General features: G+C 37.1%; 1 protein-coding gene across 3 annotated transcripts in view; it reads left to right on the plus strand.

Annotated features, from left to right (window-relative positions):
- LOC131037737 (uncharacterized) overlaps positions 1 to 13,465 on the plus strand; it is a 109,909-nt gene that overhangs the window by 44,124 nt on the left and 52,320 nt on the right. For all 3 annotated transcript variants that reach the window (XM_059207523.1, XM_057969930.2, XM_057969929.2), the window contains exon 6: positions 8,606 to 8,781. In XM_059207523.1, the coding sequence (XP_059063506.1) occupies positions 8,606 to 8,781 (176 nt within the window). The remainder of the gene's footprint in view (positions 1 to 8,605; positions 8,782 to 13,465) is intronic.

Consider the following 13,465-nt stretch of genomic DNA (forward strand, 5'->3'; position numbering starts at 1 on the left):
TGAATGAGGGTATAAATAGCATCCTCAATTACAATGAACGGTCCAGATCAAAAGAAGATCAATGGCCAAGATTATGACACCTAAACCCTAATTAGGGTTTATTACAAATAGCCCCCTTTTTATTGAACAATATTAAATGCATAGCCAAATATTAAATTTGGCACAAAAACCTAGGAGACATAGACCAATGACAATTAAGGTGCCACATCATCTATAACAACCTTTCTTTTAGAATCTTATTCCCTTTCCAATGCTCCTTTTTAGCATATGCAATGAATCTAGACACGATTCCTTCGATCTCAGCAATTGGAATCTCAGGAAGATTCCTCATTCGTTCCTCCAAGTGGATAACCTGATCGAAAGCCTTGAGCAGAGCAGTGTCCCATCCAGGTTCAAGTTCTTTGATCTTCTCAATCAGGAGCATGGTGGCAAACATCTGATCCCGTTGCTCATCTGTAATAACATTCTCATCTTTGCAAAAGATGACCTTGACTCTATCTTCTAATTCTTGCAAATCCACATCTGTCTCAACTGCAATCCTCCTGCCAAGAATAGTACATAATACTTCAAACACCTTGTCCTGGATCGGATGGATAATCTCTTCAACTTGATTGCATTTGTTACTGATGTCCTCAAAAAGAACTTCCTTCATCTGGAGTAAAGTTGACCATTGGAGTAAACTATGAGGTCCTCCACCCATTATCTTTTCTTGTGCTAGGACCTTCCTTGATGTTTGCCTGATTACTTGCTGGACAGGAATAATAACATCCTTAGTATGAGCAAAAGCAGCTACAGTTACCATTAGGTTGTGGATGACCTCAAGAACCTGAATAGCCCGATGAATAGTCTGCATCATTCTTGTTGCAAATTCAATAGCAACCGTATGGGATTTGTCAATCCAAGAGCTCATAAGCTGGACCAAACTCCTGACTCTCTCTGCCTCACCAATTGATTCAAAGGGAAGTGCCTGCGCAGGAGATACTGTTGGATCCTGACGCCTCAAAGGCTGATTGAGATGGCTAAAGTAGCCTCTCCAAGCACTGACCTCTCGCTCAAGCTTCCTATTCTTTTCCATTTCTTCTCTAAGCTTGTCCTTAAGTGCCTCAAATGAATCAGTGGCATCATCCAACGTCTGCTCGGCTGTGAGTGGACCAAGCTCAAATGTCTCTACATCATATTCCTCTGCGAGGATCTCACCTTCATACTTGTCCACTGCTGGTGTAGCTATCTGCAATTTCTTGGATCCTGTCTCATCTCTGATCATCTTGGACATCTTAGTAGCCTTCCTCTTTTCTGTCACTTCCTGAGAATTTCCAACAAGGCTCTCTAAATCAATCACATTATCTTCGTCCTCGATCACAATCACCCTTGTTAGTCTCTCTTTTAACCAATCTGGAATGGCAGATCTTGTTTCTCTAACCTGTATCTCATTAGGCAATGTTTCTTCTTCTTTGAGAGGAGATGTCACTTCGTCATCGTTCTTGTCTTCATGTAGCTCATTGACTTGGAGAGATCGATTTGATGAACGTTGAGGTGCCTGTCCTTCTTCCTGTTTATCGTTCTGTACCATTGATTCCATAGATTCCTCCACTTCAAGTGTCCTGTTCTCCTGTCGAGAAGATGTGCCGGATGAACGATCTCTATTGGCTTCTTGCTTCTTCTTGGAGGATTCTCTTTTCTCAGGTCTCTCCTTTCTCTTTGAGCCCCTAGGATGAGGATTGCCTTCACTTATGCTTCGAAGGTTGCCTTCGCTTGTGTTTCTGGGATTAGGATTACCTTCACTTACACTAGCTCCTCCTTCGCCTGGTCTTTCCTCCAAAGTAAAAGTCATAGATATGCCCTGCTCTCTCAACTTTTGATGTTGCACATCAACCCATCTGCGAGTACAAGACAAGACTGGAGCCATCAAGGCATCTAGATCCAAAATTTCAGGTTCATTCCAATCTAGCCTCACTGCTTTGCTTTCTCGGTCATAAGATGATTGGAGATGTCTGCCACTGTCCTGAGCTTGGTCGGCCACTCTGTAAATTTTGCATTTCCTGATAAAGTCTAAAGGCAATCGGGAATGCATCTTTCTTTTCACTTCAAGATCATCTGAGAGATTCATCACAAAGTCCTCTACCTGAGGTTCATGTCTGTATTTCCTTCCGACTGTCTCCTCTATATACCCATAAGGATCAAAACTCTCTCTCATGGCAAAGAATGAAAATGAATATAAAGCTAACTCCTTTTCTGCGTCATCCATGGCTAGAGCATTAGGACATACCTCAACTGAATTTCCTAGTATGATAGGCATAGGAACTCCATTTCCATGCCTGTGTCTGAATGCCTTCGCATAAGCTGCCAACTATCTAGTTACCTCAAATAACACTATTCTGTTTGTCGGATATCTTGGCAACATATAGGGAGGTGAAGGACATCCATGAACTCTAATATATGTAAACTTCTGAAATTGGATGAACCAAGCACCGTACCTCTTTACAAGCTCTTGTGCATCTTGAGATAGCCGATTGTGAATCCCGCCTTGCAATGTCCTGGTGATGTTCATCGTGAAGGTATCATTGACCAACTTGTAGTCACTTCCTGGAGGATGATGCAAATGAACATAGGAATCACAAACTCTGACTTCCCCGGGCCCTCTCCTGATTACTCCTCTGTGAGGTAATCCTGCATATTCAAAACTCCTGATCAAGGCATATATGATGTATGAACTCATGTGGAAGGACTTGGTAGCCTTCAGTCTTCTTAACTGCACGTCCAAGCAATGGCTAATCATTCTAGCCCAATGAATTGTTCCTTTTCCTTGAACTATCACTTGGATGAAGTAGAACATCCACTTCTCAAAATAGAAGGCTTGAGGAGCCCCTGTAACTCGATTGAGTAATGTTATCAAATCTCTGTACTCCTCCTGGAAGTCGATCCTATGTGGTGTGTTCGGAATCTTGCTCAGGCGAGGACGACTCTTGAGTAACCAATTCTTGTTGATGATGCTCAAGCAAGTGTCTGGATCATCTTCGTACATGGACCTGGCGCCTTCTAAACCTTTATAAATCATATCTTTATGTTCTGGCAAGTGAAGAGCTTCACTGATAGCCTCCTCTGAAAGATAAGCCAAAGTGTTTACTTCCTTGGACACGATCGATCTGGACTGTGGATCATAATGGCGAGCACACTCGATCATCAACTCATGGCACTGGATTGCTGGAGGGAAGCCGGTTGCCTTGATAATGCCACTTTCAATTATTCTTCTTGCGACAGGTGATGGCTTGCCAATGTAAGGGACCTCTCGAAACTTCTTCACATTGAAGTTTCCCAAGTTGGTATCTCCAATGTTGCTCCACTTAGACACGATCTTGGTCTCCAATTCTTCGTTCTTTTGATCTTCCTTCATGAGGGCTGGACGACTGGTAGATGCTCCTACCTTCGGGGTCGCCATCGTGACACCTACACAACATTTCATAATGAGTAACAGATTTTGCAATATAGAAATATAGATTAAAATTAAAATTTAGGAAACATCATGATAAATCCTTGAATTATCATTTCCTAAATATAACGATGCAATTTTGGAATTCAAGATTCAAAATTCAAAATTCAAAATTGAGGCTAGGACGATTCAAAATTCAAAATTTGGACAAGGGAGATCTTGCCATACCTTTCTTGAGAACTAACTCTAAAAAGATGCAAAATTAGGAAATTCGCCTAGGCAAAATGAAAATTGGAGTCTTCAACGTGAGCTTCTCCTAGCAAATGCGCCTCTTTTATCAACTTCACCACCTTTGGGGTCTTCAACGTCTTGAAGAGAAAATTCGCTCCAACTCTAACCACAAACAAAGTTCGCACTCCTCCTTGGATGGAAATTTCGCTCCTTTCCTTGGATCAAAATTCGCTCCCTCTATTGCTCTTCCAAATTCGCATGTAACAATGATTGAATGATGTTTTAAAATGCTTGAAAGTACCCTTCTTATATAGGCACTCACCTCCTTAATTGCACATAGGCCGACTTTTGGAAATAAGGCAAATAATAAATAAAATTTAAATAAAATGGAGGCCGACTTTCATAAAAATATGGAAATATAACCCCAAGCGCTCTCCCTTTTATTTAATTTAATAATTAATTAATTTAAATGCCTTTGTAATTAATAATTTCGATTTTTAAAAGGCCCAATCAATTATTAAATGCCTTATGCGCTATTTTAAATGCCAATTTAATTAAATAATTCAAAGTTTTTATCGAATTTTAGCATTTAATGCACTTCAAAATTTATTGGCGCCAAAACATGAGAGATATAAGGGATACTAACCACATCGCTCTGGTCCCTGGGAGAGGGACAGGAGCGCCTTAGCCAACTTGGATTGATTTTCACGTTCAAAGTCACTTCCATTACGTCCAAACTGGGATCTTCATTTATAACTCGGAGTTTGATCTATTCGATTTTTTGAAATGAATGCCTCTTAGACCATTTTCGCCCTGGTCCCTTGGTGAGGGACAGGAGTGATCTTTGCTTTTACTCCATGGTCCTTGTCTTTTGAATCGCCAAATCAACTTGCGAGGTAGGCAATGATCATCTTTGTTTGTTCCACGCATGCCAATCTTGTCCTTTGCAAAGCAAACTTGATTTTTGGAGATTTTCGCCCTGGTCCCTGACTGGGGGACAGGAGCGAACTTTACATTTTAGTCAAAATTTGCCGAGCCTTGGGGTCAATTCCTTGTTTATCATCATCGAAAGGCGTTCCTCACTTTGCACAATTCTTGCCTTGGCGTGATTCTGGAGGGAGATGTTTGATTTCATAGAAATCGCTCTGGTCCTTGATTGAAGGACAGGAGCGCCATTTTGTTCTTTGTGTGAACCCTTGATCATATCAACTTCAAATTGTCTTCAAAGTGAAAAACGTTGTTTCTTATTCCTTCTTAAGTCTTGCAAACGATAGTAGTACTCCAAAATTAGGCACACTTGAAGAGTTCGCTCTGGTCCCTTGTAGAGGGACAGGAGCGCCTTAGGCAATTTGAGCAAGTTTTGTGGTCCTTTGCAACTTCGTTCCTCTTAGAGACATCCCAAACATCATTTTGACTTTGTATCTTGGCTTGGACTCGACCAAATTCGAAAGGGAATGCTAGATAATGCATATTTCGCCCTGGTCCCTTGGAGAGGGACAGGAGCAAACTTTCATTTGTAAGCTCATTTGTGTTTTGCCAACCTTCGAGGTTATCTTCAACGGATTGGTTGGGTCGCCTTTTCTTCATCTCAAACTTGAAATTCGCTTTTCCTTGGTCCAAAACTTGTCCTTTGAGAAAATCGCTCTGGTCCCTTGGAGAGGGACAGGAGCTATCTTTAAAATTCGCCTTGGTCTCTGACAGAGGGACAGGAGCGAACTTGACTTCTTGCGTAGATTTTCTCTTTCGGGGTCCATTCAAGTTATATTCAATAGGCAAAACGTACGTACCTTGATCTCTTCCAAATCGCGAAATCATTTAATCCTGCAAGAATAAGGCAAACTTGGTTTTCAAGCTCCGGTCCTTCAGTGAGGGACAGGAGCGATTTTGTCATTTTAGCATATTTCCTTGTTTGCAAATTACTTCAAATTATCTTCAATGGACAAAACGTGCCCTCCTTGATCTCTTCTAGTCAAAAAAATGTCTTGGCCCTGCAAGGACAGTGCAACTTTGAGAAACAAGCTCCGGTCCTTCAGCGAGGGACAGGAGCGATTTGTGTCCTTAAGATCAAATGTTCAACTTTTCATTGCAAACGACTAAGTCTGGGTGCTCTATTATGTTGATTTCATCCCTTATTGCGTCCTTGACGCTTCAATTTGATCAAGTAAGGCCAAAAAATGCCCCAAGTAAACCATTTCGCCCTGGTCCCTGGGAGAGGGACAGGAGCGATTTGGTCTTAAACTTTAAAAATTTGCCATTTTGAGTCTCAAAAAATCTTCAAAACCTTCAATTCATGCTCGATTGCATCTCCTGGCGACCCTGCACAAGACAAATGAAACAAGTCAATAACCAAGATGCATACAATACTAATTTCGCCCTGGTCCTTAACTGAAGGACAAGAGCGATTTTGCCTCTATAGGCCAAAATATCAAGAATTTAGGCCTTCAGTCACTTCACAAGGCATAATTAGATCATCTCCAAGGCCAGGGGTCACTTATCAAACTTTCCAAAATTTGGTCAAAATTCACCCGGACAAAATTGCACAATTCCATCACTAACACTTAGGCAAAATTTGAACTTGCTTTCAAAATCCTGACTGGACCTAGACAGACACACCTGACATCCTGACAGACTCATCCTATTTCAAAATTGCAATTCACGTGAGGATGCTCAATAAACTTTCAAAAATCGACTGGACTTCGGCTTGAAAATATCAAAAAGGAAACCCTAAGGCTTAGCCCTAGTCCAGATGACTCACTCACTTACCCAAAACCCTCAAAGCAGAGAGAAGAACAAGCAAAACCGAGCAAAAAAAGAGGGGGTCCCCATTTCAATGGGGCGATGTGTGAAATGGTCACAACACATCCCCATAAAGCCTCCTGGTTAGCAAGGACTACTCCTTTGTACTCTTCCTTTGCCAAAGTTGGTTCAATCGCTGGATGGTTTTTGCATTACCAAATAACATGGCTAGCTCTTGAACTATACTTGACAGATGCAAAACTTGGCTGGTAGTTGACATACCCATAAAGCCTCCTGGTTAGCAAGGACTACTCCTTTTTACTTTGCCTTTGCCAAAGTTGGTTCAATCGCTGGATGGTTTTTGCATTACCAAATAACATGGCTAGCACTGAGATGATGGGTGTAGCCAGGAGTAGACTTGTGAAATGATCAACTTTGCTTGCTTAATCTGAGTTCACATAGTCCACAAGTTGAGGCAGACTCTCTGAACTGTAGTCAATGTGAAATTGAACAATGACCCATATATACGTAGGTCTGTGCTACCAAGTTCTCTTTGGATTCCTTATACTTGTTTATTTTATAGTTTGAAATGTAATTTATTATATTTTTCAAAACACTCGGTATAAAATATTTTTATACTATACTTTTATATTTTTAAATAAAATTAAAAATACTATATTTTTTTATGTATATCTACATACATATAATTTAATTTATATACATACACATATTTATACAAAAGGATACAATTATTTTAATAACATATAATTCTATATAGACATATATACGAAAACCATGGATCAAATCATTACCACATGTCTATGCAAACAAACTATACTTCAAATCACTATACATGTGTATTTGCTTTTAAATCATTACTAGAACTTACTAACCTAGTTATAATTCCCTTTCTAAATTGTCAATGAAGATGACAAGATTAAAATAGCCAAATTGAAATAGTTAATCTGTCCTAACAAGACCTTTCCCTGACTGGATTTTAATACTGCTATAGGCATATGACTCGTATGAATCTCATTTTTAATTTAGACTTCTCTGAAACAATTTATATTCCTACCAAGACAATTCAATTTGGTTCCATTACTCATAATTCAACAAATAATGACATTACAGATTAACCTATTAACAAGAATTCAAAACACACAACTGGTATGCCAACACATAATGAGTGTACACTGATCGATTCTAAAAATTCTGTCCTTTCACTTTGTCTGCTGAACATCTCCTTCTAAGTGATGCCATCTTTCTGTTCTTGAAAACATACATACAGAGGAAAAGAAAACACTATATTAGAAACACCATAGAAGACAATAACATCAAAATTGAAATTCAGTAAACAAATTGATGATTCAACAATTCATTTATGTCGACAATAATCAAACTAAATCAATACATACATCCGATCGTTCATTGGTCTAATAACAATTAAATATTAATCGAGTGTAAGAATTTTGGGAGGCATTACAAAATATTAAAGTATTTTATGAGCATTCAAGTGGAATATATGGGTTTTGTTGCTCTAACAGTCATGGTAAAATGAGGAAGGTGTTGAATGACAGCTGATTTTTCACTTTCAAAAAGACCAAGACTGATATTTGGCTTGTATCATGGACAAAGAACTTAAAATGGAGAGTCATAATAACTTGGTATAATATTCAGCTGTGCTAGCACATATAATTGCTTTGGATATTTTTCAACATGGGTTAAAAAAAACATAGATTGTTATGTGTGTCATTTCTAATCTTTGTTGATACCTCGATGTTCAATCAAATGGTCTAATTGGTTTTTTAAATTTGCATGGGAAAATTTGCCGTTCACATTTATTAACTTTGTCATATAGAATGTAGAGTTTGGATTATTTCTCTCTAAAAAGTAGTCCCTTTATGCTCGTTTTTTATAAACTGATAATGTAATCATTTGTTAAAATAATTTACTTTCTTCAATTACTTTTCTTGTGTGATATTTTTTGAAAATAAAAATAAATTAGTCTCATTACAACCATGCAAATATTTATACCATTTGATGAAAATAAAGTTCTGGCAAGATTCTGAATTTCTTTTTTTTTTTTGGTATAATTCTAGATGTTACAAGATAGACTTTCCTACTTGCTCAGACTAATTACTTTGATCATAGGTGTAGTTTTGTCTATAACAAATAATTAGTTGAGGCTGATGAAGGGGTTTTTACCCCTAGGAATTGCTCGATGTTTCACTTTTGGTGGAAGTAGGAATCGGATACTTCATGATCCAGAGGTTGAAGCACGGATAAATTTGTCGAAGGAAGAGTACACAAAGAAAGATGGTCAACAAACAACCTTGAATCACTTCCATGAGAAGCTTCTTAAGCTCAAAGACCTAATGAAGACTAAGGTACTGCCTCTTCCTAACTGCAGATGAGCATGCTTGCTTATGTAACAAGTTTAAATATTGGAAGACATGAAATAACTGTTGGGAACCTCTAAATAATTTGTAACTATTTTAAATTATTTGAAAGTAATTTTCAAAGCTTTACTAGAGGTGTAAAGAAATTGGCACATTTAGTGTCTATAAAGTTAGACAACTTGAGGGAACTTTGTTAGTCCTCATGCTCAAGCCAAGAAAAATAGGTTCTAGAAATTTGGTTGCAATAGGAAGTGTGTTTTAAACAATTAAAGGTACTATAGACTGGGCTATCCTTCTTATGAGACAATTATGGGCATATAAATTCATTTTAACATATGAGATGTGGAAGACAGAGAGCGATTATAAGAGGTTGGATTTGTTCATAACTAGTACATTTACGAAATGAAGACGGGGCGACGATCTACTAAGACAAAGTTTGAGAGTTAAAAAGCTATAAAATTATAAATGAAACTTCAAACTCGAAATTATATTATTCTTTAGATAATTAATTAAAAAAAAAACTTGCTATAAAACTTTGATTGCAAGAGGCTATGGATGTTGGAATGCTTGGCCATAGAGGTATTACCAGTTGTGAGTATCCTTCTTAAACTTGTGAAGAAGAGCAGAAATATTTAGACCATTAGAGTGTATAAAATCAGAAAACTCATTTGTGATTACCTCCTCCAAATCAATTACATCCTCCATATCAAGATCAGTGAAGAGTCTAGCAAATGCTTGCTTGTGCCCTTTCCCAAATCTTGGAATGGTGCAACCCTTGTTGGTAAAGCAAGGATCTCAACATTATCACATTTTGAAGTCAATGCAAAGGTAAGAAGATGTAATGGAGTGGCCATTTTCTTCTATTAGTCAACAAAAATTGTTTTCACATGTTTTAAGAAAGTTTATTCAAGATCTTGCTCTTTTTTATTTATGATGGTCTTTTATCTTTTCAATCATTAAGTTGATGCCATTATCTTACCTCTCCCAAATATGGCTTATTGATGTTAGTGGAATGGATCATACTCAAAATGGGCTTAATGGAACCAAAAAGATATTCCACATGATCCCACAAATTATCATCCAAAATCATTTGCTTAGTATTTACTACACTCTACATGATGGATTGCCTCCGTATGGGCTGAAGTTGGCTGATGATCATGTTAGACAATGCCTCTCAAACATTCACAAGTTGTCTCAAGACAAGTGTGTTGAAGGCAAATCAAGTCTCAACAACCTGTTAGAGAAAAAAGAAAGAAAAGAAAACGTAAGTTTAAAAAATAAATCACTAAAGTGAAACAATTTTATTTTATATTGTTTCACTCATAGTAGCTTTATACCTACACAACAACAAGGCTGCAAGCTGAATGTGTAAATAGAATCTAATTACATGGGTTTAAAATGGGAAAAATATGACAAATTAGAAAACACTAAAATATTCATAACATCATAAGGAAAAAAACACAATTGTTATTTCATACCAAATATGATGCAAGACTGTAACACCCCTCTTGCCTTTGAACTACAAACTCAACACAGACTTCGCAGAGACCCTATGTGTCAAAAAAAACTTTCAGATTGCAACAATATCAAACTTACATTCACCTCAAATCTGCATATTAACAATTTATATACATGGCCCTCTAATTGGCCTCTCATCTCAAACTTGCTCCCACTCTCTTTTCTCATGTGCAGGCTATTTCTTTTCTTGACTGTACCAAACTCTCCATCCCTCCACTACGCACCTCTCTGTCTTCACAATCCTCGCAGCCCCTCTTTCTTGGCCACTTCACCCTTTTGGCTGTTTCTTACTCTCCTGTAATGTCCTCTACTAAGTTTAGGCCTATTAACCATAATTAATCTATTTCTTTACACTTATGACTAACTCAAGTAGGAGACAAATCCATCTCAACATGAATCAAATCAGTGTCATTCCACAGTTCAATCAGTAAAATGTTCATTCAAATTACTATTTCTATATATTTATATATATTTGTATTTATTTTCAGATAGTATTATAATATATATTTTACTGTAGAACAGTTCTTATAAAGTATTATATTAATTATATAATTTCCTATAATTATATTATTATTAAGTTCTTTCTGATTATACCATTTAATATCGTTATTGGTCTGATCAACTCTTATATATATACATAAATTAATAAGTAAAATCAGATCTGACATGCGTCAGATCTGGTCTGCCACTGAATATGTGATCAAGTATGACTGCCCTATAGTCTATATTAACATTCCTATTAAATATTACTATTAAATCCCGTAGAAATTTTTTACCAGGTTGTATATATTAAGCATATCCCACGCATACCACCAAGAACAAGGGTGTTACTGCCTGTAACTTAATAACGGTTCTGATCTGATCTGACCGGTGCTGCCAGATATTATATATTTTCCCTTATTATTTTCCATCGTATCCTCTTGAATGGTCTGTCTTCCTATATCTTCTATTATATCTTTCCTCTCTCCCCCTCCCTTGCTCTATTCAATCTTTATTTATATCTTTAAATCTCTAAGAGTTGTATCCTTTTGGATGAACACTTCATTACATGTCTTTTGATTATTAATCGTTGCTTCTCACTTGACTAAAATCCCATATTACTTTGTTATGTGCTTTGTGTTGTTAATATAAGGGTTTTAATTAATAGATTGGTGCTTTGTTTCTTAAGCACACTGTTCTCATGAATCACATCCTTTAGTATCAATTGGTTCCCTTGATCGCTGGCTTAGTTTGTTTAATAATAATCACTTGTCTTTGTTTATTACTACCAATGGCTGCTCCTCCTCATTGGAAATCAATCATCCTTTAATAAACGTATCATCACGAACACCACCTTGCACTTACCCAATCGTATTATTATTGAAAGACTAACTGATTGCCTTGTGTTGTAGTTGAGTCGCTTGCATAATTATTGTATGTGCTATAAACTGCTGGCAACCTTTGTATTTGCCTTAGCATCGCTCTCTAGGATGTCGGTATTTATGTGCATTACCAATGTTGTTTATCCTTTATTTATTGGATCATAATTTATATATTATAATTTATAATATATATTAATTTATTTTTATTTGAATATTTCATAAATATTGTTAATAATAAATATTAATTTAATAATAATAAATAAATTCCAAATAATCATTCATCGAAAATTATTCTATTAATTAATAATAATCCATTTAGGATATATATAACGATCAAGGAGGGGACATGACACTTTAGGCACATGAATATAAATAGGACAACCAAAGATTCTCAAATGACTAACCTTAGGTTTCACACCTGTAAATGCTTCTTCAGGAGTCATACTTTCCAATATTCGATGAGGGCTCTGATTCTGAGCATACACTGCAGTTTTGGATGCTTCTGCCCAAAGGAAGGTTTGTAAGTCTTGATCATGGATCATAGCTTTGGCTGCCTCAACTATGGATCTATTCTTCCTTTCTGCAACTCCATTTTGCTGGGGATTGTAAGGAACACAAAACTCCCTCTTAATTCTTTCCTCAATACAGAAATTACGAAAGCTTCCAGAGTTGTATTCTCCTCCATAATCAGATCTCAGAACCTTGATCCTTTTTCCGGATAATTTTTCTTTTTGAGTCTTAAATTCTTTGAATTTCTCAAGCACTTGTTCAGATTCCTTAGACTTCAAGAAATAAATCCATTTCTTTCTAGAGCAGTCATCAATGAAACTTACATAATACCAAAAACCACTTAAGGATGCCACAGACATTGGACCACACAAATCAGAATGAACAAGATCTAGAATATTTTTTGATCTACTTTCACTACTATGAAAAGGACCCTTAGTATTCTTACCCATTGCACATCCTCTACAAGTACCATCATGCTCCTGACTGAGTTTTGGAAGGTTCTCCATGGATGGAAGAGCTCTAAAGTGAAGGTGAGCAAGTTTCCTATGCCATAGCTCACTTGAACTGGTGGAATCATGCATCAATGCTTGAATTGGATGAATGGAAAGTCTATATAGACTCTCTTGACGAACACCGATCACTCGGGCCGTTTTGATGCTACAGTTCTTTGGCCAAGCAAGGACTTTTCCCTCAGAAAATGCAACTTTATATCCTTTGTCTTCTAAAGCTGAAATTGATATAAGATTCCTCTTGATTCCAAGCACAAACAATACGTCACTCAAATGAAGAGGGATGCTAGAATCTAGGTGAAGAGAGGTGTTTCCAGCACCCTTTACTAAATAGCAAGCATAATTTCCAATTATCACTTGAAGGTGAGTTTCTCTTTCTACTAATTTTGAAAGATGTTCTCTATAACCTGTAATGTGACGTGAAGAACCACTATCAATCAACCAAGTGTTACTGTCGGTTGGGACATTGCTTGAAAGAGCTGAAATGAATAGAAATCCACTTGAGTTATCTCTTGATTCCTTCAGAGAAGAGACATCACCCACATCTGCAGTAGAGGCATGCTACTTTGGTCTTGCTGGACAATCTTTAGCATAGTGACCATACTTGTCACATTTGAAGCACTGAATATGGGAGAGATCCTTCTTCTTTGATTCAGGAGCATCATCTGATTTCCTGTCTCTATTCCTCTTGAACTTTCCTTTTCTCCCTTCTCTTCTTTTCCTCTTTGAAGTTTGAGTAGTAAGAACATAATTTACTTCATTGTGAGAGCTACG

The sequence above is a fragment of the Cryptomeria japonica genome, chromosome 6, assembly GCF_030272615.1.
Source record: "Cryptomeria japonica chromosome 6, Sugi_1.0, whole genome shotgun sequence".
NCBI lineage: Eukaryota > Viridiplantae > Streptophyta > Pinopsida > Cupressales > Cupressaceae > Cryptomeria > Cryptomeria japonica.